The 27,148-nt window shown below is 37.9% G+C and overlaps 1 protein-coding gene across 1 annotated transcript in view; it reads right to left on the bottom strand.

Annotated features, from left to right (window-relative positions):
• Nucleotides 1-27,148, bottom strand: part of LOC140236124 (formin-binding protein 4-like) — a 50,803-nt gene that overhangs the window by 11,928 nt on the left and 11,727 nt on the right. Inside the window, exons 2-11 of the mRNA XM_072316098.1 lie at nucleotides 25,369-25,543; nucleotides 24,512-24,690; nucleotides 22,409-22,604; nucleotides 21,371-22,194; nucleotides 18,735-18,843; nucleotides 12,324-12,508; nucleotides 11,429-11,533; nucleotides 8,622-8,755; nucleotides 5,902-6,116; nucleotides 67-611 (exon numbers count right to left, since the gene is read on the bottom strand). Of these exons, the coding sequence (XP_072172199.1) occupies nucleotides 67-611; nucleotides 5,902-6,116; nucleotides 8,622-8,755; nucleotides 11,429-11,533; nucleotides 12,324-12,508; nucleotides 18,735-18,843; nucleotides 21,371-22,194; nucleotides 22,409-22,604; nucleotides 24,512-24,690; nucleotides 25,369-25,462 (2,586 nt within the window). The 5' untranslated portion in view covers nucleotides 25,463-25,543. The remainder of the gene's footprint in view (nucleotides 1-66; nucleotides 612-5,901; nucleotides 6,117-8,621; nucleotides 8,756-11,428; nucleotides 11,534-12,323; nucleotides 12,509-18,734; nucleotides 18,844-21,370; nucleotides 22,195-22,408; nucleotides 22,605-24,511; nucleotides 24,691-25,368; nucleotides 25,544-27,148) is intronic.

Genomic DNA, 27,148 nt, shown 5'->3' with positions numbered 1-27,148 from the left:
AAACACCACCTAAATATGTATTCTGATCAAGAAAGAAAGAATACGTAAAAAATCATGGGAAGGTACCTCTTTTTCCTTCTTTCGCTTCTTTTTGACCTTGGATTTGGATGGAGGTGCTGCTGGCACAGTCTTTGAGGCTTGCAGTGTGGCATCTGATGTTAGAGTGGCCCTGGTAGGTGGTGCAGAGAGGATGGCTGCACTAGCAATCACCGGTCCACTCCTAGTGGCTGCTGGCGCCGAGTATAACACCTGAGGTTTGCCAATAACAGTGCCAGCATTCTCCTTGGCCACAGTGGGTGGTGGAAGTGGAGGCTGAGTGGGGAGGTCCATGCCGGGTAAGGGGGCAAGGAAGGGTGGAGGGGTGAGAGGGCGGGACGGGTCTGTATCATCTGGAGGTGGAGCTGGTGGAGTGCTTGGTGGGGGACTAGGGGGTAAGGGAGGGAGGGGAGGTTCTTCACCTGGTGGTGGGGGTGGAGGTGGGCCCTCTGGCAAAGGAGGGGGAGGGAGTGGCGATTGTCTATCATCAGAAGGCATTGGTGGTGGAGGGGGCTGATCAGGAGGCAACTCTGGGAGCTGGATTTCTGATGGTTTGGGGACCGCTTGTGCAGTGTCTGCATAATAAACATTGAAAAAGAAGATAAGCGTCACATCACTTATTCAGGAACAAACAACTGAGCCCTACTCACACATGGTGTGTATTTGCATATTTTATCACACTGCCATTAATACCTTTCACAATTTTGTATTTAATTTGACCATGCATTTGCAAAAAGAGATCAAGATGTGTAAATTGGTCCCCAATTTGATCCCAGAAATATAAATGAATAAATACATAAATAAATAAATAAATAAATATATATATATATATATATATATATATATATATATATATAATGATACTTGTAGTCTGTGTGTTGGTACCAGTATAGACTAGAAATGTTGCTATGGTGACTGGTATGCCTCCGCCATAATGCATGGTTCTCCTAATAGGTCTATAGTACATGTGGACAATGTGTGATTACATTTTCACAAAATTGGCAAAATATTAAAATGACAAGTTTGTCACAAATGTGTTAAATGTTCACCTACCTTGACCTAGGTTTAATTGGATGAATAGGAGAGCATGTATTTGGAGATTTAAGAACTTTACCTTGACTTTGATTCATTCATAAGCTTATGCACTGAGTAAGTTTCAAGGTATGGAGAAAAAGTGCAATTTCTGTATTGAATAGTAAATTGTTGCCATTTTCATCTGGCCTTTGACCATAAAATTCATATTAAGATAATTACTGTCAGACAGAACATGCATAAATATGTAGTGAGTTTCAAGATAACTTGAACCATTTCCTAGATATGGAGGAAACAGCTAGTTCAGCACTTTCACTTGATCTTTGACCTTTTGACCTTTGAGGCAAAAAAGAAAAAGAAAAAAAATTAACAGAGAATCTCTATTGGGTTATACATGCATACACCAAGTGTAAAAAAGATAATCCTGCTGGCATTGCATAAATATGAGGGAAATAGTAAAATGTTGAAGTGTTGCCCTTGACCTTTGACCCCATGAACCCTAGATTCTCTAGATGATCACTGCCAGTCAGTATGTGTATATGTTCCATGAAGATACCTTGAACAATTTCCAAGGTACAGAGAAAAAAGTGAATTTTTAATATTTTTACTTGACCTTTTGACCTTTGACCTCATGACCCCAAACTTTCACCAGAGAATCTTAATTGGGTAATACATGTATACACTAAGTTTCAAGAAAATATCTTCAGGCAATGCATAGATATGGAGGAAATAGTGAAATTTTATGTATTTGACCTTGACCTTTTGAACTTTGACCTTGAGCATGTGGACCCAAAAGTTGATAGGCACAACTTCACCACCTAAGACACATACATACCAAGTTTCATTAGGATACCTCAAAAGGTTTTTTAGTTACGCTTGCCACAAAATTCATTACGGACGGACGGACGGACAACCCGAAAACATAATGCCTCCGGCACCACTTCGTGGCGGAGGCATGAAAAGATGAAAAAGTAGAGTGGTAATGCATTTTGACAGTCCAACAGTGCTATTTATTCAGACCAAATTTTCGACGAATACATTCGTCTTCCTCAGGGTCGACAATGACAATTCTGAAAGTAAACAAGGTGACTCTATTCTCTATATAATAATACATAAGTGGTAACCATATGAATGTTTATGGCAACACGCGTGTGGTATCTAAGAAGAGGCATAGTGCGCGTCTTATTAGCATGTGCACTTGCAGTCGAGGACAATAGTGTGATTATGACGTAATGATAATTACAATAAATAATGTGGCAACCACATGAATATGTATGCGTAACCAAGCAGATCATCAAAACAAGTAAGTTATAAGTGTATCATACTAATGTTTTTGTATGATACACTACTACTTACTCTTAGCATTACCTTATCTCTATTACTTCTGAACTGGTTCTCGAGAAGGTTTTTACAGATTCTTTTAGAAAAGGGGCTTTTACAAAAGTAATGTGATGGTGTACAGCCTTTGCCTTCCAGGAGATATAACTCACAGAAATGACTTCATAGCACTTTGTGACATTCAGAAAATAACAAACTTGTATGCTGCAAGCCAATTTTTGGAGAAGGTCACAACATGAGTGAACATGCAATGGTGTCAAGGTAGGAAATCAAAATCTCAAAGCTGGTCCAATAATCCTAGAACAAGGCAAGTGCCGAAATGTGTCTTGCCCACAAATGTACCACAACACATTTGTAAAAATCAAACTTTGATTGTTATAAAGTGGAATAAAGGCAAAGTGTTAGTACAACAAGAGCTTTGTAACTTAAGCCTAACTTACCTGGGGGGGGGGGGGGCCATAATGGCCCCCCCCTCGATGAATTCCGCGACCATTCCGGCGCACAAAATTTTTTGACTGCGCCGTTCGCTGACTTTTTAATTTCAAGTCTCGCGCAACTTTTGAGACCAAATTTGTCGCGCCCGGGCATACCGTTCCAAAGCCACGCCCCTTCGAAAAACTTTCGTCAACCCCAAAATTGCTCAAAAACGTGATTTTGTGTACAAAGTCAATACAAATTGTGTTTTTTCAATTAATTCATATAAAGATTCATATTCTTAATTTTAATGGCTGAAATCAATTTATTTTAGTACAATCATGCTTCAAAAAATGTGTGTGACAAATTCCGCTGAAAAAACAACAAAAACAAAAGTTCAAAAAAACAAAGAAATACATAAAGAATTCATAAAACAATAAAAAACATAAGAAATTAATTTTGATACTGAAATTTTTTTTTACGCACAAATGTTCGGAATGTCACTAGGAATATTTACACCAAAAATCAGCATTCCATAAGCTTTTATAAGCCAATTACAGATGAAAATTAGTTTTCTTTTGCATATATTTGCATAATTAATTGATTTAAAATAGAAAATGCAAATTTTTTTGAAAATTTAACTTAACAGTCTTGTAGATTACATCCGGCTTTATCTTCATGCAAAATTTTGCGGCGATCGCGCGATCAACGGCCTAGATCTGAAGGGGGGGCCATAATGGGCCCCCCCCCGGAATTCAAGCTCGCTAAATAGCCCAGGTAAGTTAGGGTTAACATTGGCCCCTTAACCCTAACTAGGCCGGGGGGGGGGGGGGGCCTCCGAGGCCCCCCCCTCGACGTTCCGCGCGATGTATCGCTAACGCGAAAAGCTATTGCCGCGACGTTTCATGACTTTCTTCTTTCAAGTCTCCCGCATCTTTTGACACCAAATTTGCGATGCCCGGGCGCGCGGTTCCGAAGTTGCGCATAAATATGTATGTGCATGTCAGACCAAAAATTGCTCAAAAACGTGAATTCGTGTACAATTTCAATGCAAACTGTGCTTTCAGGCAAATTTCATAAAAGCATGATTATTTTGGGGTTTTATTGATCGAAATCAATTCATAACATATTTTCTTCTTCGGAACAATGTCGCGGACAAGTTTCATCGAAAAAACAATGAAAAACATAAAGTCGAAAAAACAAAGAAATACATAAGAAATTCAAAAAACAATAAAATACTTGAGAAATTTTTTCTAATGGCGCAATTTTTTTCTCTTATATTTGCTCAGGACACTAAAAAGAATATTTGCACAAAAAATGTGCCCATTTCGAGCTTTATTTAGTGATTTATACCAAATTGTCTTATTTCATGCATCATTATGCATAAATTAGCATAATACAGTAAACCTCGCATGAGTCGAAGCTCTCGGGACTGACAAAAATGCGTCGACTTAAGTGAAATTCGACTCTCGCGAGAGTCGATTTTTTTTCGACTCACAGTTATGTACATGTATTATAATACATTTGCATGCATGTGTGTGTGTGTGTGTGTGCGTGCGTGTGTGTGTTTGCATTCAAATTTGTCTGTTCTTGAAGATAATGTTCTTATTTTGTTCTAAATTGAACATAAAATTTGTATCAATACTAGTAGTTAAACGTAGTTCTGAGAATGTCTGCGCTAATGTGGCAATGTGCATGTGCTATGTCTATGGTGCAACATAGGTAGCCATCTCTGTCAACCTACCCTGAGACAAACACTCTCTCAGGCCCATCCCACCTCCATTGAACAAAACTACTAGTATACAGCCAGCCGGGCACGCACGAACAAGCTCCGCCCACTTGGCCTGTCACTAAAATATTAAAGCAGCGATTGGTTGACCAAGGAGTTTTGGCTTGACATGGATAAAGTATGGATGTGCTGTGTGTATGGATAAAGTATGTGGATCGATGTGCTGTGTGTATACATGTATACATGTGTATGTATTCGACATGCGTGCAGAGCGGTACGGTGAGTGTGCATGCTTACCTGCAGCAGGCCAGGGACGGGGATCTGCGACATGCCGATTTTTTTTTTGTTCTCCTCTAAATGTCATGAGAATGCCAGACAAATCTTCTTCGGCTCAAGTGATGTAAACTACGTGTATTTTGTACAAAAGGGACTGAATGTTTTACTTCGACACAGCCGAAATTCGACTCTCGTACTTCGGCTTATCCAAATATTTCTAAGAGAAAATACATAGGGAAAAATCGGGACTTTTATTTTGCTTCGAGTTAAGTGATTTTCGATTCACTCGACGTCGACTTATCCGAGGTTTACTGTATAGCATAAATGATTATTTTTAAAAAATCTAACTTCGTGGTACTTTAGATTACATCACAGGCAATGTGTGTGCCAATTTTCATCGCGATCGCGCGGTCGACGGCCGAGATCTGGAGGGGGGGCCTGGGAGGCCCCCCCCCCCCCCCCGGCTCTATGATCTACCTAAATAGCCCGGCCTAGTTAGGGTTAAAGTTTGTTGACCCCTGTTTGTGACCTTTGACCATGTGGTGATCTTCAACTCCCCAAGAGACATCTACCACCAAAGTTTGATCGCAAATAGTCCTACCGAGCAAAAGTTATGTGCCATAATCGAAACGCGCCGTAAAAACTTAACATTGTCCCTAAAAGTTCATTGACCCCTGTTTGCGCCTTTGACCTTGTCATGATCTTCAACTCCCCAAGGGACACCTACCATATAAGTTTGGTCACAAATAGACATACCAATCAGAAGTTATGAGCCATAATCCAAACACGCCGTAAAAACTAAACGTTTGTTGACCCAATACTGTGACCTTTGACCTTAACTTCCTGTTTGGTAACATGTGTAACTTTGCATTAACACTCTTCACCCCAAGTTTGACATTGAAGCACTCAGTACAAACTGATTTAAGTTTTTGTAGCGTCACGGATGAATGACGGACGGTCAGATGGATGGACGATGGATGGACAGACGCTTCAGGCAAACCCTCGTCTCCCCTCACCGCCAGTGCGCGACAAAAAGGAGACAAAGAAGGCTCCTAGGGACAAATGAACAGCCTTACCTAGACTATCTCTTTCATCCATGGACTCTTCTCCACTGCTGGCTTCTCTGTCCCCTGACATCCCACGGTCAGCTGCACTGCTAAAAGCACTGCGAGTCTCTTTAGTGTTGCTTGTTGTGGAAGTTGTCTGTGCATCTGCTGCGGCAGCCTCGACTGGGTACTCCCACTGTGACTCATTTGTAGACATGTTGGTGTAGTAGTACTGCTTGTGTGTCCTAATCATCCCCAATCCCAGGTACAGCATAACATCCGTTGAAGAGGAAAAAACCCAAGTAGCCGAATGGAGAGAGAATGAGAGAGAAAGAAGAGATAGGGGGAAAAAAGGACATTTGGAATTAATATCTGAACATGGTGACAGGTACATACAATGTAACTTTGCGCATATATGGTGATAAACAGCAATAAAACATATACAATATGAAAGACAGAAGTGACAAGGAAAGTCAGTGGATAAGAAGGCAATTGAAACAATCTTGTCCAGCAATGATCACTAGATTCTGCTAGAGAACATTGTGAACAGAGAAGTTTAGGCACTTCAATTTTGACTTTAAACCATATTTTCAAAACTTGGGGTCTTCACTGCCAAATATGCACATCTATATATTTTGTGTGAGCATTTTTGACAACAGCCGCACTGATGATATGGAACAATTATATTGACCTGAAATTGGAATGTCCAGTGTTTACACACCTCTGTTGATTAATGTAAGCGTTCTTTCGAAATTTTACTCTCCTTTAAAATTTCATACGAAAGGCATAATGGCAAATGATACATTAGATTGAAGTGCCTACGTTCACAATATTGCCTATACTGACCAATGCCTGGATCAAATGCACATCCAAACATCTTGTCAATATCAAGAAAAACAAGACAATATTCAAATGCTGCACTTTCTGGTTTGTTGTAATAGGCTTCTTAGGTCAGGTGGGTGTTTCCCCTCAGTCTGTATCCATGTCTGCCTTGCTGGTTTGTCTAGAAATTCTCCTCCATCCCTGTTTCTATCAATTACCTCTTCTGTATACATGTATGTGTGCACTGACCATGTCCCCATTCCAAAATCTTAACTGAACTTTCTATCTCCGTCTCTCTTTTTCTCTCATTCCCTTGAATTATTTCCCTTGTTTTACATAACTTGCACTGTTTTTTTTTTTGTTTCTCTTCGCTAATTTACTTTACTTTTGACAACCTATTGACCTAAGTTTACATCCACTGTAATTTTGGTGTTTGGCATTTGATACTATGAATTAGCAGTCTTCTTTAAAGGCCTCTATTTGTTAGTTAACAATTTTGTCTGATAACCAAACCATGTGGAGCTAAAATACTAGCATACTTCTCTCAACAGAATACTCTCAGAACCAGTTGTATGTTTCACTGCTATATACCTGGTTCTGTTAACAGAAAAATTCATAAACATGACCAGCTGACCATGAAATGGACAAAGAGGGGAGAATGTTACCAGGGAAGTGCAGCATTTTCACACCACTATATATAAATCAGAACATATAAAATACAATACGACAAATGTAGATGAATACTGAAAATTGGTAGAAGAAGTTTTGTTTTGACTGACCAGACCGGTATCTTCATCTTCCTCCCAGAATCTGCCGTGCAGTGGTTCCACTGGGAAAGACAGCAGCATCACATCTCAGATCGGTGTCTCCTGTTGCACCATGGAGGTGTCTTAGAAACTCTTTTTTTTTCTCACAAATATACATTTTCTTTTTCGTATTGTTTGGGAAAAAGAAGAGTCCTGTTTCATGGGTGTTGAAAGATGAGAGAAGGAAAAGGAGGGGGAGGGGATAGTATGGGGTAGGGGGTTATTGAGGGAGGCAACATGAACTATGACAGGCTGTCTACACTGATGCACTTTTGGGGCTATGTAACAGCTCAGTTATCTATATGATTATTGATATACATGATGTATGTTAGCACTGTCTTTCTCAATTGAAGATTACCACCACTGGCAATATGTAAATAACTGGAAAAATGAGTCTTATCAAGACAAGTGCATCTGGTGATGTATCTTTGCACTGTAAATATATCATGAATAATGAACTTTTTCTCTTGCCCATATCTGACCAAAAGACTTCTTTTTCAGTAGTTTATGCACTGAGTAAAATTTGAATGCCATAATTGCTTATTCTAGCGGCGATTTGTCACAGATTTTATGATCACTTTTGTGGTGGGAAGACATTTTTGTTTTGATACTGAATTCTCCTACTAATAGGGTTTTGCTTCTGAAAGGGCATCTAATTTTCACTTTGTCTGAAAGTCAAGAAAACCTCCCTCCAAAAACTAGATAGATTGTGGGAAAAGATATAGAGGTGATGGGACATGGTGATTGGGTCTGGAGAAAAGAGTGTTCAGGGTTGAAGAGATGTGTTAGCGGTATGTCATAGCAACAAGCAGTCACTATGACAACAGACAACAGACAAAAAAAAAAAAAAAAGGAAACAGTCCATTGCGTCTTGGTCACAGCCAGTCCAGGTCCATTTCCACCCATGAGCAGAAACCCAAAGATGTTGATGCAACCATTTCTCTGGCTTAAAGAATTCCTAGTGTTCTTGTGTTGACACTTTGGACCCTTTCTTTGGTTCTGTCTCTTTTCGAGGAGAAAAAAAAAGTTGGCACAATACTCTTTGTCTCTTGTTATCTATTAATTCATCCTGCCGCCAACAACAAAGGGCACTGTTGAAATGCAGAAGTCTTTTGTGCGTACCTGTCCCACGAGCACAGCCAGCCACTGGGAGCCGCCTCAGTCTCATAGCGCTGGAGCTCCCAGTCTGATAACTCTAGTCTCTGCAGGAGATGCTTACTGTCCAGGAGGCCTTCTCGCCAGTCTTGGATCCGAGTCTGGAAGTTCAGGATTCAGAATTGAATGGTCATATACAGTAAACATGAAACTTTGGATGACACTAAAGAAAAGCCACACACTGGTATTTGTTACTCCATACATCATCAAAATGACCCTTTAAATTGTGTCTGACTTTCATGTTTAGGTTCTGCAAACATATTTGTGATATCTTTGAAATCAGAAAAAAAAAAAATGATATGTCCCAGCATATACATCATATTTTCCCAGCCAACACCCTTTCTACTACACTCTTCATTAAAAACTTTCATCTGAGATATTTGTTAGCTTGAGCAGCATGGGTCAAAGTTTTCTATGAACAACTTTCATGGTCAGCATTGAACACTAATATCACAATGTCCAAATAATTCATGCAAACATTAAATAACATTTATTGAATAATATCTTATATCAAATATTGACTTCTTGCCTACCCCCCCCCCCCCGAAAAAATATGGCCTAATTAGCACACCGAATATCCCCTTCCCTCAATGTTGTACATCAGTAAACATCAAGTCCACACCTGAACGATAAACCCCATACTCACCAATCAGACACCACATGGACCCGAACCAAACACACACCACTACACTACTGACAAAGATAAATGGTAAAAGGCAAAAGGTAATTTTTGCTCTTGATTCATAACTTTCTGATTCCACCATATACCAGTAATCTAAATAATCTAGTCCTGTCTAGCTGGATGCTAATATCCGTTTTAGTGCATTTTTGCTTATTCCAGTCAATTCTTACTTGACCATGTTCTGTATGTTATACACATGTAATCAGGGAGGTGTTAGAAAAGGAGAGACAACTCTTCGTAATTCATGCAAACACAATGTTTGGGTTCAAAGCGTTACAATGGGATGTCTAGCATTCCACTATACGCTTTGAAGTCATGCTCTGTTTGTGCAGTTTAATGCTTCCAGGTTAGCGTTCCTGGTCAGTGACGGAGCATTAATCTGCACATTACTTGAATATGAGACCATTCTGAAGCAAATCATTTTCACACAACAATAGATATACAATGAACTCTTGAATGAATCCCATAAGGATTGGAACAATCATCTCCCAGCATTTCCACTGATTCCCACTGATCAGTTACTAGCCTTCCCCTTTAAAGTACGTTGTCTGTGAGAATTACTCGCCCCAAAGTGATCTCATGTCTTAGTAATCATGCAATAATGGTTTCGTACCAGAGCCGTCGCCGTACAGCGTCGATAAATACTGTACGAAACCACTGACTGTGACCAGCAGCGTGCAGCCCATTGTACGCATAGCTAACTGCGACCAGCAGCCCCATACGCATAGCGTAATGGGGCTTCGCATTGTAACATTCAGGATCATGACAGAATTAGTATCGCGGGTAAATGTCAATTTAAAATCCCAAAATTTCTTCGATTTGAAGACTTACCAATTAAGTTGAAGTATTGAAAACAGGCTTCGAACAACGTTTGGTTCTGCCAATAGTCTCTTTCTTTTCGAATTGATGACTGAATGTGACTCGGTCGAGAGGACCTTGGGAGAGCTACATACACCATGGACCGATGCATACACTGACTACTACGGCCAGCGCATGCGCACACAAACATCTTATCCGTTGATATGGGATTTGAAATTTGTGCGCATGTGATGTGTTCGCATGCACTGGCTGTAGTATTCAGTGTACATGGTGTATGTAGCTCTCCCAAGGTCCTCTCGGCCGAGTCACATTCAGTCATCAATTCGAACAGAAAGGGACTATAGGCAGAACCAAACGTTGCCCGAAGCCTGTTTTCAATACTTCACCTTAATTGGTAAGTCTTCAAATTGAAGAATTTTTGGGATTTTAAGTTAACATTTATCCCGCGATACTAAATCTGTCATGATCCTGCATGCTACAATGCGAAGCCCGATTACGCTATGCGTATGGGACTGCTGGTCGCTATGCGTATGGGGCTGCTGGTCGCAGTTAATGGCATGATTACTAAGACATGAGAGCACTTTGGGGCGAGTAAGTCTCACAGTGTTAGTTATATGAAAGGTACTTTAACCTGAAACACAAACTAAGACAAGGAAATTTTTGAGGTACCAAAACTTTTTATTATCTTTAATCTGGGATATTTTGATCTTTCAAATAAAGTACTCCGCCAAAGCGTGCTCCAGCGTGCTTTTAAACCATTTGCTGTTAAAATTGTCAGTTTTACACTGCATTTTGATTCGCTGCTCCAACTCAAGGTACACAAATTCATTGTTGCCATCACATTGAAAGAGAGAGCGAAATGCAGTAGGGGCAAGTATTTCTAGATGTGAGAGCGCTAGTCCCGATTATTGATGCTCTCTTTTGTCAAAGCACCTGATTTCCACCTGTAGTTAAGCGCATAACTTCTCGGCGGTGCCGCGCATGACTTCAAAGGAGAGCAGGAGTTGTCTCTCCTTTTCTAACACCTCCCTGATGTAATTTACCAAGCACCCACAAAACAGCTTCGAGGATGTTTTTTCTTTCTTACTAAACAACTGATCAACATAAACATGTACAATGTAAGGCCCATTGACTATCAACTTTGCCTCTCACCAGCCCCCCCCCCCCCAATTATTCATGGGTCCAGCAGTTGAAGTTCTATGTAATGCTCAGACCTTGCAAGAGTTATTAGTTTGATATCTAATAGTCCAACACAGGATGAAAATAGACGTACCTCCATCTCAATCAACATGACCTGGAACTTATTGAGGCCCTTGTTGGAGATGCCCAAGAACTCCAGCTTGTTCATCATTGTTGATACCAGCTCCACAATTTGGTCCTGTATGACGACAGAGTCAAACGAAAATACCAAAAAACAATGAATAAATCTGCTGTAGACAGCACTGGGGCTAATTCATAGTGACCTACTCTGCACTGATTCTACTGACAGAATGGAAGTAAACTGTTAAACAGCCTCACAATGAAGAAGTGCAACCTGAAGAATGCTACACCTGGGCCCCATTTCATAAAAAGTTGATATGATAGCAACTCTTGCTGGAATGACAATTGTCATGGTAATGCCAAGAATCCAGCTTCCCGTTTGTCATTCCAGCAAGAGTTGCTATCCTAACATCTTTTATGAAATGGAGCCCAGATCACACTGAGTATATTCCATCAGATGCAATTTGAATCAAAGAATCAACCATGAAGAGTGTAACACATGCCTTGTCACTGGTGCACAACTAGAGTACTCGAGTAGCTAGTGCAAGTGTCTGCAGAATGCTGTTTGGTGATTTAAAACATTAAAGACTATAGTGTGTGTGTGTTTTTTTGAATATCTATATCTTCAAACAAGCATCCACTCATCTACTGCTTGTCCCTCTGCATTCACAAAACATGCAATGCTTCTTGAAAGGTAAACAATTCGGATTTACCCTCTTAACCACACAAGTTGCAATTGCAACTTGGCATCACAAACTTCACATGTGAAAATTATGTGAAGATGTAACACAGATGCACTGCATATCACAGTAATGGAAAAAGTTAATGTGATACAGTTTTCTTTACAGACTGCCATTCTCCATCAAAGAGTTCTTGCCATCAATAATGGAGGTTGATGATGTGCTTACCTTTTGTTCTGCTTCCTCTTTGGCTTTTTGTTTCTGCTTGATTTTTTCCTTGTCCTCTGGACTGATCTCATCATCCAGGTTACACTGGGTCCCAATCTCGTGTCTCCCAGATGACTTTTGCCGCCCTGCAAGGTTCTCCAGCCGCTTCCTTTTAAAGCGGGAGAGGTCTACTCCTCCACTCTCATCTAAAGTACAAATGAGACAAAGGGACATCTCTTGTACGTAATTTTCTCGTAAGCTCTAAAACTGTATGTACTTGCAGGAGAAAGGATTCCCCCCCCCCCCCCAAAAAAAAAAGAAAAGAAGAAAGAATAGTATTCAGGGCCAACGGAACGTTTTCAAAAGCATGGGGGCCCACTTCCGGGTTTTTTCAGCTGACAAGAAAGAAAGAAAAAAAAAAGGTCTTCAGTGGAAAAACATAAACTTACCGCACTCACACATCAAGATCTCTATCTATTTCTATTTAGTGCCACTTATGTACTTCCGGATGAAAAAAAGTGTGGGGAGTGATGACACCTTATGTATTCCTTTGTATGGTGCACAAAAAGTGTGGGGGCCCGGGCCGCCACGGCCCCCACGGTTCCGCTGGCCATGGTATTATCATCATAGCTGCAACTAGTACTCTGAATAATGACTATTAGAGAGTTTTGGTTTATATCAGGATACTGCATTCTATGTGAGCTGTCAAAAACAGCTGAGCAGTCACAGGAACATGACCTGTACTGCATAGAACTATTTCTTTGCTTTGTACTTAAAGGACAAGTTCACCTTCATTAACATAAGGATTGAGAGAATGTAGCAATATTAGTAGAACACATAGTGAAAGTTTGAGGAAAATCGGACAATCCGTTCAAAAGTTATGAATTTTTGAAGTTTTTGTGCAGTAACCGCTGGATGAGAAGACTACTGCTGTGTGTGAATAACTTAGATGTCACATGCGTACAACAATATAGGGAAAATATAAAGAGAATTTCACAAAATTTCATTTTTTAAAAAAAGTACACATTCCCCCGACTCGTTACCGACAAATGTTATGGGTAATATTATTCCCCCTGCCTTTAGAAAGAGGCAAGTCAAGTGCTCTTTTATTATGCGAAAAAAGTGAAAATATGTTGAATTTTCTTGACATTTTCTTTATACTGTTGTACGCATATGGCCATTTTTACAATCAGTGGTGTAAAACACGGTTTTGGCACTAATTGGTGTATAACTTTCTTATACACAGACAGATATGCATTATTTTTTCTCATAAACTTACCACCCACAGTGTCTACCTTGGGTACCTTAATGAACTTTCCTCTCTTTTTCTTTCAGATGTGGCATGCATTTACATGCTTGAAATCCAACACTTTTGGTGTATGCACTCTGACATGGTTTTTTTGTCAGACCTAGCATATTAAATTGTTTATTCCTTTTCATTATTTTTGTTGTTGTGGTGATAGACAGGTATCCAAACTTAAGAACTATTATGTTTACCAGGTTCTGCTTTGTCTTCTTTAAAGACTGAAATTGTCCAAACTTTATGTTTCGGAGGTGACATTTTCCGTTAACAGTTAACCCCTCTTTTGAGTTAGCTCTTGCTCACAATTATAAAATTCAACTTTGCTAATTTCCATCAAAACAGAATAGTAATCAGTCTGACTTAACTTCGATCCAAAGATTATTTGATTCAAATAGCTTATCATTTTTTGGTGAGTGTTTATAAATTTATGCAACTTTTCCGTTAACTTTTCTGTCACCTCCGAGACAACAGATTTATGTATTTGATTTTTTTATTCTTGACATCAGTTATACATTACATTTACAAAAATGTAACATATCCCCTCACATTATCTAAGAAGGAAGATAGTAGAAATATAGCCTGTTGTTTTCATTTCAGAGCAATTTACAATTTTCCGTTAACACTTGTCACCTCCGAAACAATTGTCACCTCCGAAACAACAAGCGTATTATATTTGATAATTTCTCGAAGACAAAGCAATTTTGTTTGATTCTGTCCAATTGACAGGAATCTCTTTTGGATGAAAATAGTAATATGGCAACAGGAAGTGAGAATTTTCTAGAGATTAATAAAAGATCTGATAAAAACTAAGAATTACTGTTTCGGAGGTGACAAAACACCGTTAACAAGAGTTTTTGCTCATTTCTATTGAAGAGAAACCATATCATGTACACCAATGGTTTCATTTATTTTAGTAACATAAGTCTCAAAGTGGAGAAATCAACTAACACACTCTCACTCTTATTTTTATTACTATACTGTACGTTTTAGTGCAAATTTACATTTTTTCACTTTTTTAACAAAGAGAATGCACAAAATACACCCATCTGTTGTAAATATAATATTGTAATCAAGATCAATTCTCCTGCTTTAGTTAAGTAAACATATAGATGCTTTCATCTTAGAAACTTGATTTCCAATTTAAGCGATTTAGTTGTGAAGATTTACCAATCACAGCTTTCCATGTAAGTTGCTTTTTCTTGTGTTTCGGAGGTGACATTGTTTGTTAACACCATATTGTTATGTGATAGTGAAAGGCAAGACTTCAGTTCCTTTTCACTATCTATTAACATTTTCAAATACATTTAATATCTACAAAATCATCACAGTAGAAGTGACTTTTGTATACCTCGCTCACCAGAATTCCCTTGATACCAAAGTGATACATGTGGCAGTTCATGCATGCCCTAGTCCACAATCTTAAAAAAATCATAAAATAATCAAACTCCACAAAAAGGCCACATGCCTATAGCTGGTGCACAACTTGTTCTTGAATTCTTAGTTGTTGTTTTTCCATGTACAACGTGGTAATCATAAACAAAATTATGTGATTTTTTTTTTTTAATATGACAATAATTATTACATTTTCCAAGTTGAACCAACTGTTTATGACATTGTATTTTTAAATATTATTGAAGTTATCTGACAACTAAAGTGAACAGAGGAACAAGTTCCCAGGACTGGAAAGGGAAAGATCCAAAAACAAGATTTGTAGTTCTATCTCAATATAATTTTGATGACGTGTTTACCTTGTTTTGTTATTATGTTTTATCTTAGAATTTGGCTTTAAGTACTGGAATTTCAAGGAAAAGAAAATGGTTTCTTAAAGGACAAGTCCACCTTCATATACATGTGGATTGAGTGAATGCAACAACATTTTACACATCATTGAAAGTTTGGGAAATTGGACAATCCATTCAAAAGTTATGGTCTTTTTTAAATATCGATGCAATCACTGCTGGATGAGACGACTATGACAATGTATGATGTCACATGCATACAGCGATAAAAAGAAAATATAAGTGAATTTCACAAAACTTTACTTTTTGAAAAAAAGTGCACATTTCTTCAACTTGCTACTGATGTATGTTAGGGCAATATTATTCACCCTGCCTTCCAAAAGAGAGAAGTCAAGTGTTCTTTTGTTATGCAAGAAAAGTGAAAATATGTTGAATTTTCTTGATACTTTCTCTATATCCTTGTACACGTGTGACATCACAAGCTATAGAAGTCTTCTCATTCAGCTTTGACTGAGCAGAAACTTCAAAAATTCATAACTCTGGAACGGATTGCCTTATTTTCCTCAAACTCTCACTGATGTTTTACTAATATTGCTGTATTTACTCAACTCTCGTGTCTATTGAGGTGAACTTGTCCTTTTTCGGTCCCTTATAGGGTTATTTGAGACCAGTTTGTGTCCGGGACCTTCTGAGAAGTTGATGGGTAAAATTACTGAACTAAAAAAAATTTTCCCCATAAGTTCACACAAACGCATTATGCTGCTCTCTTCAGCTGGGAAACACAAACTGTTGTCTTAACCAAACTGTAAAAATTTGCTAAAGATTAGTATGAATTACAATCTAAAACAAAATATGAGCTGGTATCCACTATCATGAAAGAGAATAACTAAACAAAATAACAAGTAAGAACTGAAAGAAAGAGCTTATATTTGAAAATTAAAGCCATGAGGAAAGACATGAATGTTCACAATTGTATTAGCTAACACCTGAGAAGTTGGGTTGTCTCTGTGTTGTGTCACCTCCAAAACAATAAAATGATTTTTTCTTATCTTATACTTTTTACTCTCAAAAGTGACTAATATATATGATTTGCTGTTAATTTTCAAGCAATTCAGAAAGATACATAAAATATATTTTAGTAATGTCAACAGTTTAAATGAATCTGGTATATAGAAAATTTATCCCAGATGAACCAAACACCTTTCACCAGTATTATAACATTTGTATGGTGGCTATCAAGAATGATGAAGAATTCATGAACATCCTTGAATTAATCTATTTATAATACTATGTGCAAACAAAAACATAATACAAGTCAAATAAGAATTTTTGCTTTGGGCATTCATAACCTATGTCCCCACCAAAAAATTACAATGGTACCCTCCGCAACGATAACTTTAAAGATAGTGAATCAATCTAAAATACAATTTGAGGGATTGAAACTATAACTCATTGCCCACACCTTTAATACAGAAAACCCCATTCAATTTGCTTCAAAGGTCAAAGACAAATGAGGATTTTTGTAGAGCATGTCAGGAATCCCTTCCCTCCAAGTTCTGTATATTGTGTTTACACATTAATATGCAGTTCCAAGAGCATCCAAGTGCTAAACTTGGAAGAATCAGACTCTTGACATCCTTTATAACAATCCACATTTCTTTGAGACCACTTAACCAAATTGACTGGGGCTTTCTGCAAAATAGAGCTAAGATGTTATAATTTAAGACCCCAAAGTAGATTTTAGCTGATTTAATCATATTGGGTGCTATCAATGCAAAAGTCTAATTGTACATTTTTTGGGGGGACATACTATATGAATACTTGAACACAATGTTAACATTGAATGTCACCTCTGAAACAAAGTTATTCTTCCCTGGTGTTGTGGAATAAAATGTTCTGAGAGCAAAGAAACTAAAATTACTAAAATGATCTTACACCCTCATTTCAATTTAAGGTAGAAAATGGAATGCCATGTTTCTTCAGGTTACAGTATCTAGCTTATGTCCGTCATATTCTTACTGTAAATGAATATTTAAACACAATTGTTAACATTGAATGTCACCTCTGAAACAAAGTGATTCTTCCCTGGTGTTGTGGAATAAAATGTTCTGAGAGCAAAGAAACATTACTAAAATCATCTCACACCCTCATCTCAATTTAAGGTAGAAAATGGAATGCCATGTTTCTTCAGATTACAATATTTAGCTTACAACCTTCGTCCAAATGGAAGGCAAACTACCGGTGCCCATGCTAATTAATGAAGTGTAAAAAAAACACTTGTTCTGTGTGGTTTATCTGCTTGAAACAGGAGTTAATTTCTTGTTCTCGAGTTATAATTATCAAAAACATTGATAAAAAAAAGAAGTTTTGTGTTATTGTCACTTATTCTCAAAAAAACTGAGTGTTAATATTAATGTCACCTCCGAAACATTCTATTATGTTAACTGTCACCTCCGAAACATCCATGTGTGAAAAATCCAAGATTTAAAGAAATGATTGGAATTTCATTTAACCTACATAGGAAGATAGCCCTTCTTAAAGACTTGTTATAGTATAGAGTTTGACCTGGCTTGCCCTCCAATAAATAGTTAAAATCTTAAAAATTGCATGTCAATTGGTATTTTTACCAAAAATTTGTAAATCTCATGTATTTTTTTTTTATTCACTTTATATTCAACCCCCAAATAGTTTTGATTCACAAACTATATATTGTTGTTAACCATATAAACTTTGCATGGTGAAGTTTGACTACACAGTTTTGTCATTATGGTGCAATTCATGAAAACAAAATTTTGCTTAAATTTACTTCAGGTGCCAGGGTTTTCCTTAAATTACACCAATAACTCTTCAGCTTTAAGGTCTGAAATGTTATTTTTTCAAAAATTTGAATACTTTCCAACAGGAATCAAACAGAATAATGAAAAAATATTTTGTTTGAAATTTTGACCCTCTGAGTACAAAAGTTACACCACTGATCGTAAAAAAGGCCATATGACTCACAAGCTGTAGTAGTCTCCTCATCCAGCGGTTCCAACACAAAAATTTTAAAAATTCATAACTTTTGCATCGATTGTCCAATTTTCCTCAAACTTTCACTGATGTATTCTACTAATATTGTTGCATTCTCTCAATCCTTATGTTTATGAAGGTGAACTTGTCCTTTAACACGGCCGGTCCATTATTTTTTCCTTAAAAATTAATCTGGCACCTACATATCAATCCACTTGGAAGTGGTTTGATTAACAATTAATACTGACAAATTGGTGATGCAAGAAAGCTGTGAATAGGAAACTTGTGCAAAATTGTACAATCTCATGCCATCTAACATCTTTCTGAGGCCTCAAAAATTGTGACTGAATAATACGAGGAATAAACTACCAGTAAACATACCATAGATACTGGACATATCAGCTGTGTCAGATTTCCTCTTCTTTCCCTTCTTGTCTTCTCCTTCTGGGGATTTCTTACTTTCAGCATCTTCAAGCTTTTTTAGTTCAGCCTAAAATACATAGGGAAAAGATAACAAAACATGTGCTGGATAAGTTTTCAGTCATTCTGTCAAGCCAAATGTTGGCCTGATACAAGTACCGTTAAATTCATGACACCAATAAATTCATTAGTAAAGATCCATCTTATTACGACTTCAAGCAGTACAATTAAGCTACTACAGTTCAAAACACTGCAAATTTATGAAAGTGGCACATCTCTTACACATTTTTTTCAATATGTCTTCATTGATTATATTTGTATCCAGCCTACAGAGCTACCAACAGTTAGGTTTAGATGAAGGTGCCCTATCTTGAAGTTCACTTGTAGTAGTTTAATGATGGCAGTGCCTCAAAGGCCTCTCACTTTAAACGTTAGGGACAATGTGAACAGAACTTGCAGCTAGCAAACCTTAAGTTAGTGTGAAGCTCCTAACTATCAGAAATCTTATACAACATGACTTGTCCTAGTACACTCTCTTGTTTCTCTTGTTAGAGGTACTGATTTTGCTTAAAATCTTGTGGTATCTAAAAAAAAAAAAAAAAAAAAAAAAAAAAAAATCAGTGAGAAATTTGATTCCTCTACGACTCTAGCACACAATTCTAATGTCCATGGTAGGTCTTGGAAAAGTTGACATTGAATAATGTCAATTTTTTGAAAATTTTGTGAAGTATTTTGAAAGTCATGCATGAGTACATATTGAGAGGGCCAGCAATGCGTATGAGAATTGCTGCATGTATGAGAAATTAATGCAAGTCAAGAAATTATTGTGATGTTTTTATATGTGGTGATTGACTTCCAAGAACTGAGAAAAATAACAAGTTCGAATGAAAACTAGGAATGTCGCTATGGCGACTGATGCCTCCGCCATAATGCATGTTTCTCCCAATAGGCGTATAGTACCATGTCTTCACAATGTGTGATCCATGACAGTTTCACATAACTGGCAAAAAACTGAAATGACAGGTTTGTCAGAAATGTCTTGAACTGGGTTTGCTATAATTTTCTAAGAGTGCAGGTACACATATTTGGGGAATTTTGGGGAAGTTTATGCATTGAGTAATTTCCAAGGTACGAAGAAAGAGTGTGATGACGGTACAAAATAGATTTTTTATTTTTTTATTTTTTTTGTGGGGGGGGGGGGGGGGCATTGAAACCTGGCCTTGGACCCTTAACCTTTGACCTTCTGGCTGGAAATTTCCCACAGAATCTCCATTAGGTAATGCATGTATTAAGTTTTGAAACTAATAATGCAAGCATTGCATATACTAGTATATGAGGGAAATAGTAAAATTTTGAGGAGTTGACCTTGACCTTTGACCCCTGACTATTGACCCATGACCCCTAAATTCCCTAGATAATCCCTGCCAGACAGTACATGCATATGTCCCAAGTTCCATGAAGTTATATTGAACCATTTGCGAGAAAAGTAGTATTGCAACATTTTCACCTAACCTTTGACCTTTTGACCTTTGACCTTATGACATGAAACTCTCTCTGGAGAATCTTTACGCAGTAGTACATGTCCACACCAAGTTTCAAGAAAATACCTTCGGGCATTGCATAAATATGGGGGAAATTGCAACATTTGCAGCATTTGACCTTGACCTTTTGACCTCTTGCCAATGTCACTAAAATCTACTCAACTAATTGTCCCATCATACATCATCCTTGGACCAAGTTTGGTGAAAGCTGCTTCATCCAGTTTTGAGTTATCACGTAAACAGATAAATTTTAGGATTTGACCTTGATCTTTGACCTCTGTCCGATTTCACTGAAAAACTAATCAAGTAATTGTCCCATCATACATCATCCTCCAACAAAGTTTGGTGAAATTTGCTCCATCCAGTCTTGAGTTATCGCGTAAACGGATACAAATTCATGATTTGACCTTGACCTTTGACCTTTAGCCGATTTCACCCAAAATCTAATCAAATAATTGCCCCATCATACTTCATACTTGGACCAAGTTTGGTAAAATTCCAGTAAATATTACTCAAGTTATCGCGTAAACGAAAGCGGACGGACGGACGTATGGACGGACAACCCGAAAACATAATGCCTCTGGCACCACTTCGTGGCGGAGGCAAATCTTGCTCCAGAGTAGGATTCAGATTATGATCGTGATCATGCTACATCACACAATTTTTGGTGCTTCAATGCAAAATATTATGATAATCATTATCACATTATTTTGGGCGGTGCAACACCAACTACATTGTAGTATTAAAGGACTGGTGGCAGGTTTATAGTCTTGGCATTCTTTACTCCACTTGCCTTTTGCAGCTTGCAGATGACAAATCCACATTTTTCCTGTCTGCTTTTAGCAACTTGTCAATTTCATGTGTTTGTAACCTGCTTCAAAGGAATAAGTTAATGTGTGCTAGGTTCCTTTCACTAAACTCACTGCAGTCACAAAGTTCACAGGAGCCCAGCACTAAATTTAGGCTGTCTTCTGCCATTACACTGAAATTCTACGATATCCTCACTCTGAATTCACGACTTCAGGCACAGCACATGAAGTTTTCATCAGGACATACCTTTTTCTTTTCTAAGGCCATCTCAAGTTGTTTGTCAATGTCATCCATGTCGTCTGCAAACATGTCAACTGAGTAGGGTTCACTGCTCTCCTTCTTCATCTCTTTTTTGATTTCCTTCTTGACTTCTTTGGCTGGCTGGACTGGCTCAAGGCAGAGATCATATCTTCCATCATCAGACTCTTCATCTTCATCCTCACCCTCTCCATTTCCTTTTTCATCATCTGATTGAGTCTCAGTCTTAAGCTCCGCTTGGGTAATGGACCCTGGCAAGGTTTCACTCTTTGAAAAAGCAGAGAGGTAGCTAAGTTTTGAGTCCTTTGAACCTGGGGCTGCACCCACCTTTTTTGTTTTCTCCTCCTCAACCTGGTTGTCCTCAATTTCATCCCTAAGATCATCCTTGACAATATCTGCTAGCTCATCTGGCACAGGGTCCAATGTGTACCTCACTTTTGCTGCTCCATATACTGGCAGTTTTTCCATCTCCTCTTTCACAGCCTCAGGTTCAAGGGCCCATCCCTGCACAGCATTATCCTCCAATTTTCCATTTGGGATTTCAATGCCATCAATATCTCCATTCATGGAATCAGCAGCCACATCTCCATCTGTTGACGGTTGCAGTGCAATCTCTGTCCCATCAATGTCCGCTGCAGTTTTTTCTTCTTCTATGGGGGTAGAGCTGGCACCAGCTGATTGCTGCTGCTGCTGTAGTTGTAGCTGTAATCTGAAAGCATCGGGCATCTCCCATGTCACTTCATTAGTGTACATGTTCCAGTAGTACACGCAATTAGTGTTTTCATCGAGCAGTTCTTGCCATTCACCGACAGCTGTTGAGGTAGAAGAGATGAGGGGACACATTGAGAACTATTATAAGCAGAACACTCATTAAACCCATCAGGGGAGGTCTCACACTATCACTATGACTCATGCTGTTTATATATTTAACAAGCAACCACATACTATCTACAATAATGAGTGCACTTAGTATACTTATCAACTGCCACATCTTATAGCAAGGATTTCATCTTTCTAGCAACCCACCTGTGAGCTCGGTGTTAGGTATCAGACTTGATTCTACAAGGGCAGAGTCTCCTGCTCCTACCTCTGGTCCCTCAGACACACCCACTGTCTCCTTGGAGTCAACTGGTTTACCATCAATGGCTTCCTCCTCCAGGGGTTTGCCTTCTCTGCCATCCTGGTTTGGACTGTTGGAAGCAGTGTCCATGGCATCAATCTCCTGTGCATTTCAAGAAAATTATTTTCCAGTCATAAATTGAGAAGAACTTATAGAACAGTCAAACTGAAATACCAGTATTAAACACTGGTATTGTTTTGGTTCTAAGCAGTCCTGCCTCAAAGTTCTTCTGGGGATCAAATACAATGAAACTTAAAAATGATTCTGTATTCCTTAACAACCTTAGAAGAGCAAATCCACATCTTGTTCAATTTGGTTTCAATGTATAGAGTCAGTAAATCAAGATCAGATAAAAAGAACACAGAGGGTTTCATCAAAATAAGACCTACAACATGGTACAGAATTAAAGGGGGGATGCATACAATATGACCGAACTCCTACTCTTACCAGTAATTCTAGCTAAATTATATCTAAATGTGATCAAACATTTAAAGGGAGAAAATTCATATTCTAATTGTAATCACTGTGCCCCTACAAAAATTGTTTTCTCATGGGTGCCCCATTAAGTCAATAATGCCCCTGTCAAGAACAATGTTCTTCATATAAACTCCTCAAAAAAAGTCCTGCAAGTCCAATTTGATGTATCATATTTCTCTTAAAACTACATCATTTCATTCAAATGCGACATCATAAGAAAGCCTGATTAATTTTCTTTACAACGACAACTCACTTGTTTACATTATGCATTCCTGGAATGCACAGTATGACTGAGTATGAGGAAAGGTCAAATGTGAAATGTTGCAAAATAGAGCAAAAGTGTTATGTTCAACAGTATAATTCCCATTTGCTTTGTCATTTCAGGGAAGGAATGTGCTTGAAAAGAATGTATTGTGAGATTATCAGTTGATTCCAGGCTTCATCCATGAATTAAAAACTGTAGAAGTATCTGCAAATTAAAATCAAACTTAAAGGTTGACCAAAAAGTCATCTAATGTCTAGGAAATGGGAGTCTTTGAAAGTGCTCTCATTTTTGCTTATTCCTGTGGCCCTTTTTCATCAAAACTGTACATTATCAATGGCAGAATTGTTGTGACTTTTCACTTTTGATCTGTCCCCGTACTCGGCTGTTTTGCACAATCCAAGAACACCCAATCATAGCAAATGAGGTGTCATTGTAAAGATAATTAATCAGGCTTTCTTATGATGTCATATTTAATGAGGATAATGTGGGTATAAGAGAAATATGATATATCAAACTTTAATTGCAGAACTTATTTTGAGGAGTTTATAAGGGTAACAAAATGACTTGGTTGTACCACTTCTGGATCTGGAATATATCATTGAATTTCACATAGGTGTGACCATTTTGGGCCTTTAGCTCATATGAGCTGAAAAGTCAAATTGAGCTGAAAAATCAAAAGTAGTAAATGTGTATGCAGATATATCTGATAATGAAAGATGGAATTCCTCATCTGCATGCATTCAAATTATTACATAAACTTTGAATACAGCATAAAACAACGACCTACTAATGGACATAATTCACATCAATACTTTTGCAGATTTTTTTCAGCTGTATGAAATGTGAATATCAAGTCATGCTCATAAATTGAGAATACAATACCTTGGGTATCTGTATTTCTGAGTCGACAGTTTGATTTGCACCATAAAAGTGATCTTTGAAATAATTCTTGGTACATACAGTCAAAGTTGTCTATAGCGGCCACCCAAGGGAGACGGAAAAAGTAGTTATTATAGACAGGTGGCCGCTATAGACAGGTTCTTTAACATGCAGTTTTTCTCTTGGAGGGAATTATTTTTAGTGGTCATATATGGCAGGTGACCGCTAAAGACAGGTGGTTGCTAAGACAGGTTTAACTGAACAACCATTGCTTCAAAGAAAATGGACTGGCAAAGAGGAAAAATGTGCTTCCTTATTACAGATTATTGTAGAACAGGTGCCTGTGTTCATGTGTCTGTTTTGATCTTAAAAGAGCACACAGACTCACAGCCATAAAGTCAGCAAGCTTGGCATCCATCTCTGTCTTGGGCTTTCTTTCTGGTTCTCTTGCCTCCACCTGGCGGAAGTCAACATACTGTGGTGGGGCAGCCTCCTGCTCATCATCACTGTCTCCATAGTTGGCCATCAAACCTCTTAATGCATTTCCTCCTGAATTCTGGGCATAACCTGAACACATACATGGTAAGGGAGAATAGACTGATTGCAATCATAAAGCCTGAGCAAGAAACAACTACCTGGGTAGGTAAAAGGCAGAATAAAGAGAAAAATGATGATGTATCATGATGGCATAAGAAAAGTAAGAATTTATTTAATTTCATTACCTGCTTCTATTTCTGTCATTTTTGACACAAAATATCTGAAGCAGATATAAAATTTGGCACTATCCTTTCCAAATGACTGAATTATAGGCAAGCATCAGTCAATTACATGTATCCTGAGATAAGTTCTGCAGGATTAACCAGTAAGTGTATACTGATTACCTTTTAATACTTTCGAACATTTATCTCTCCAAAGGGGATAACACGTGCGTAACAGAGACAACACAAGATTTACTTCAACTAAACCTTTTAGCCATCATGAATCCCCAATAGCTCTGTCCTCCAAAGTCAATAAATTTGGCAATGGAGATGAAATCAGCATTTTAGAAATGTCCTATAAGATTCATGAAGTTCCATTTGTGGTTGATTGCACAATGGCCGATGAACTGCTTTGTGACCATATTAAAATATTTACAGAGAGATATTTTTTCCCTTCTCTATGAACATAATCACAATCTACTTCATGGAACTTGTGACTACATGTACATGCCAGATTCAGGGTATGATAATCTCATCCCACTCTCACCTTTCTTACTACTCATAGATGAACCACCATCTATTTGTAGGACAGTCCGCCTCTTCCCCATTCCAGGCACTGCTCGATCCTTCTTTTTCCCCATGGTATCTCCTCCTTTAAATCTCAAGTTACGAATGTGCACTCTCTTTCAGGACATCATCATTACCACTGTATCTGATGGTTCCTGCAGCCAAAGATCAGAGAATAAAGCAGACATTGACAAAATTAGAGTAATTGTCATTCATCGCTGCAGACCGACATAAAAAATATTAAGAGAATTCAATGTATTTTCATTTCTGTAACATAATGAAAGAGCACAACATACAGTGTACATGTACAGTACCTCTTTCAAAAAGGAGAATAATATAACCCATCATATACACAAAATTAAGAATTCACCATATTTTCATTTTTGTAGCACAATAAGGGAACTTGAATTACATGTACCTCTTTCAAAGGCGGGGCGGGGGGTGGGGGGATATTAGTCACCTTATACAGTATGTCTGTAGTTGATAAATAAATCAAGGGAATGTTTTCTCATAATTTAAAGTACAATTTTGTGGAATTCTCTTTATATTTTTGTTATAGTATCATTGTTTTGCAGTGACTTTACACACTATTGTAGTATTATCATTCAGCGACAGCAGAATCCACACCTTCAACATGCAATACTTTTCAACAGATTGTCCAATTTACTTCAACTTCACTTGTCCTTTGTATACATGTTCCACTGATATTGCTGCATTCACTCACTCTACACACACACACGGTATATCATTTAGTAATTTAGTAGTCTCGCATTACACAGATGGCAGATCATATTTATCACCATGCAGCACAATTCAATTTTCTTTGTACCCCATCATACTGCTTTACAGTTAGCAGTTACACTGACCCTATTCAGGCCAGTAGATCATGTGCCTTTTCCAAACAAAACATTTAAGGTAGGTATTTTGTATTAATCTGTAGTATACAGATTATATGTGAAGTTGAGGCTGTCATGGCCTTTGTGCAAGTAATTTGTTTTTACTATTTACAGCAGTACATGCAAAGACTTGTCCTTTCTATTCTATTTGTCTCACAGTTGGTTTGTATTGGCATATTGTTGAGAAGTTTACATGTGACAAGACCAAAAATGAAAAAAAAAAGAAAAAAAAAGAAAAGAAAAATGAGAATACAACTACATGTACATGTGTGTGTTTTTACCATCCAGCCACATGCATATGGTTGTAGCCATGAAATGAATTGCTGGATACAGCCACATGTTTGTGTACTACCGGTACCTAAAATGTGCCCATTTTTTTTTTTAACAAGACACATCTTAAAACAGAAAGATCTCTATTAGAATATCTATATCAGTCGGAGAATATTCACATTATATTGCTTTGATGATATTTCATGGGGGTACGAATACAACGCCGACATAGTCATAACCGATATGAATTCTTATCGAAGCGGTTTGTGAGAAATGCCTGATTGAGAGATATTTTGATAATAAATCCAAGCCATGGAATGCGTTCTGGCGAGAAAATGCACACAGAAAACTCTTTCACATTTGCTGTGTGGACATTGTATTCGTACCACATGAAATATCATCTTTAAAGCAATAATGTGAATATTCTGCGACTGGTATAGATAATATAGATATAGAGATCTTTCTGCTTTAAGATGCGTCTTGTTAAAAAACAAAATGGGCACATTCTCCCCTTTCTTTTTTCCGTGTTGCAAAACTTACCATTATTACCATAGTAGGCGAGTACATATCTGCGCCGTCAAGCTGCACTGTTTT

Source organism: Diadema setosum, chromosome 12 (genome assembly GCF_964275005.1).
Source record: "Diadema setosum chromosome 12, eeDiaSeto1, whole genome shotgun sequence".
In the NCBI taxonomy this organism is placed as follows: domain Eukaryota; kingdom Metazoa; phylum Echinodermata; class Echinoidea; order Diadematoida; family Diadematidae; genus Diadema; species Diadema setosum.
The sequence above is the reverse complement of the archived record's forward strand: the minus strand, read 5'-3'. Positions and strand labels throughout refer to the sequence as shown.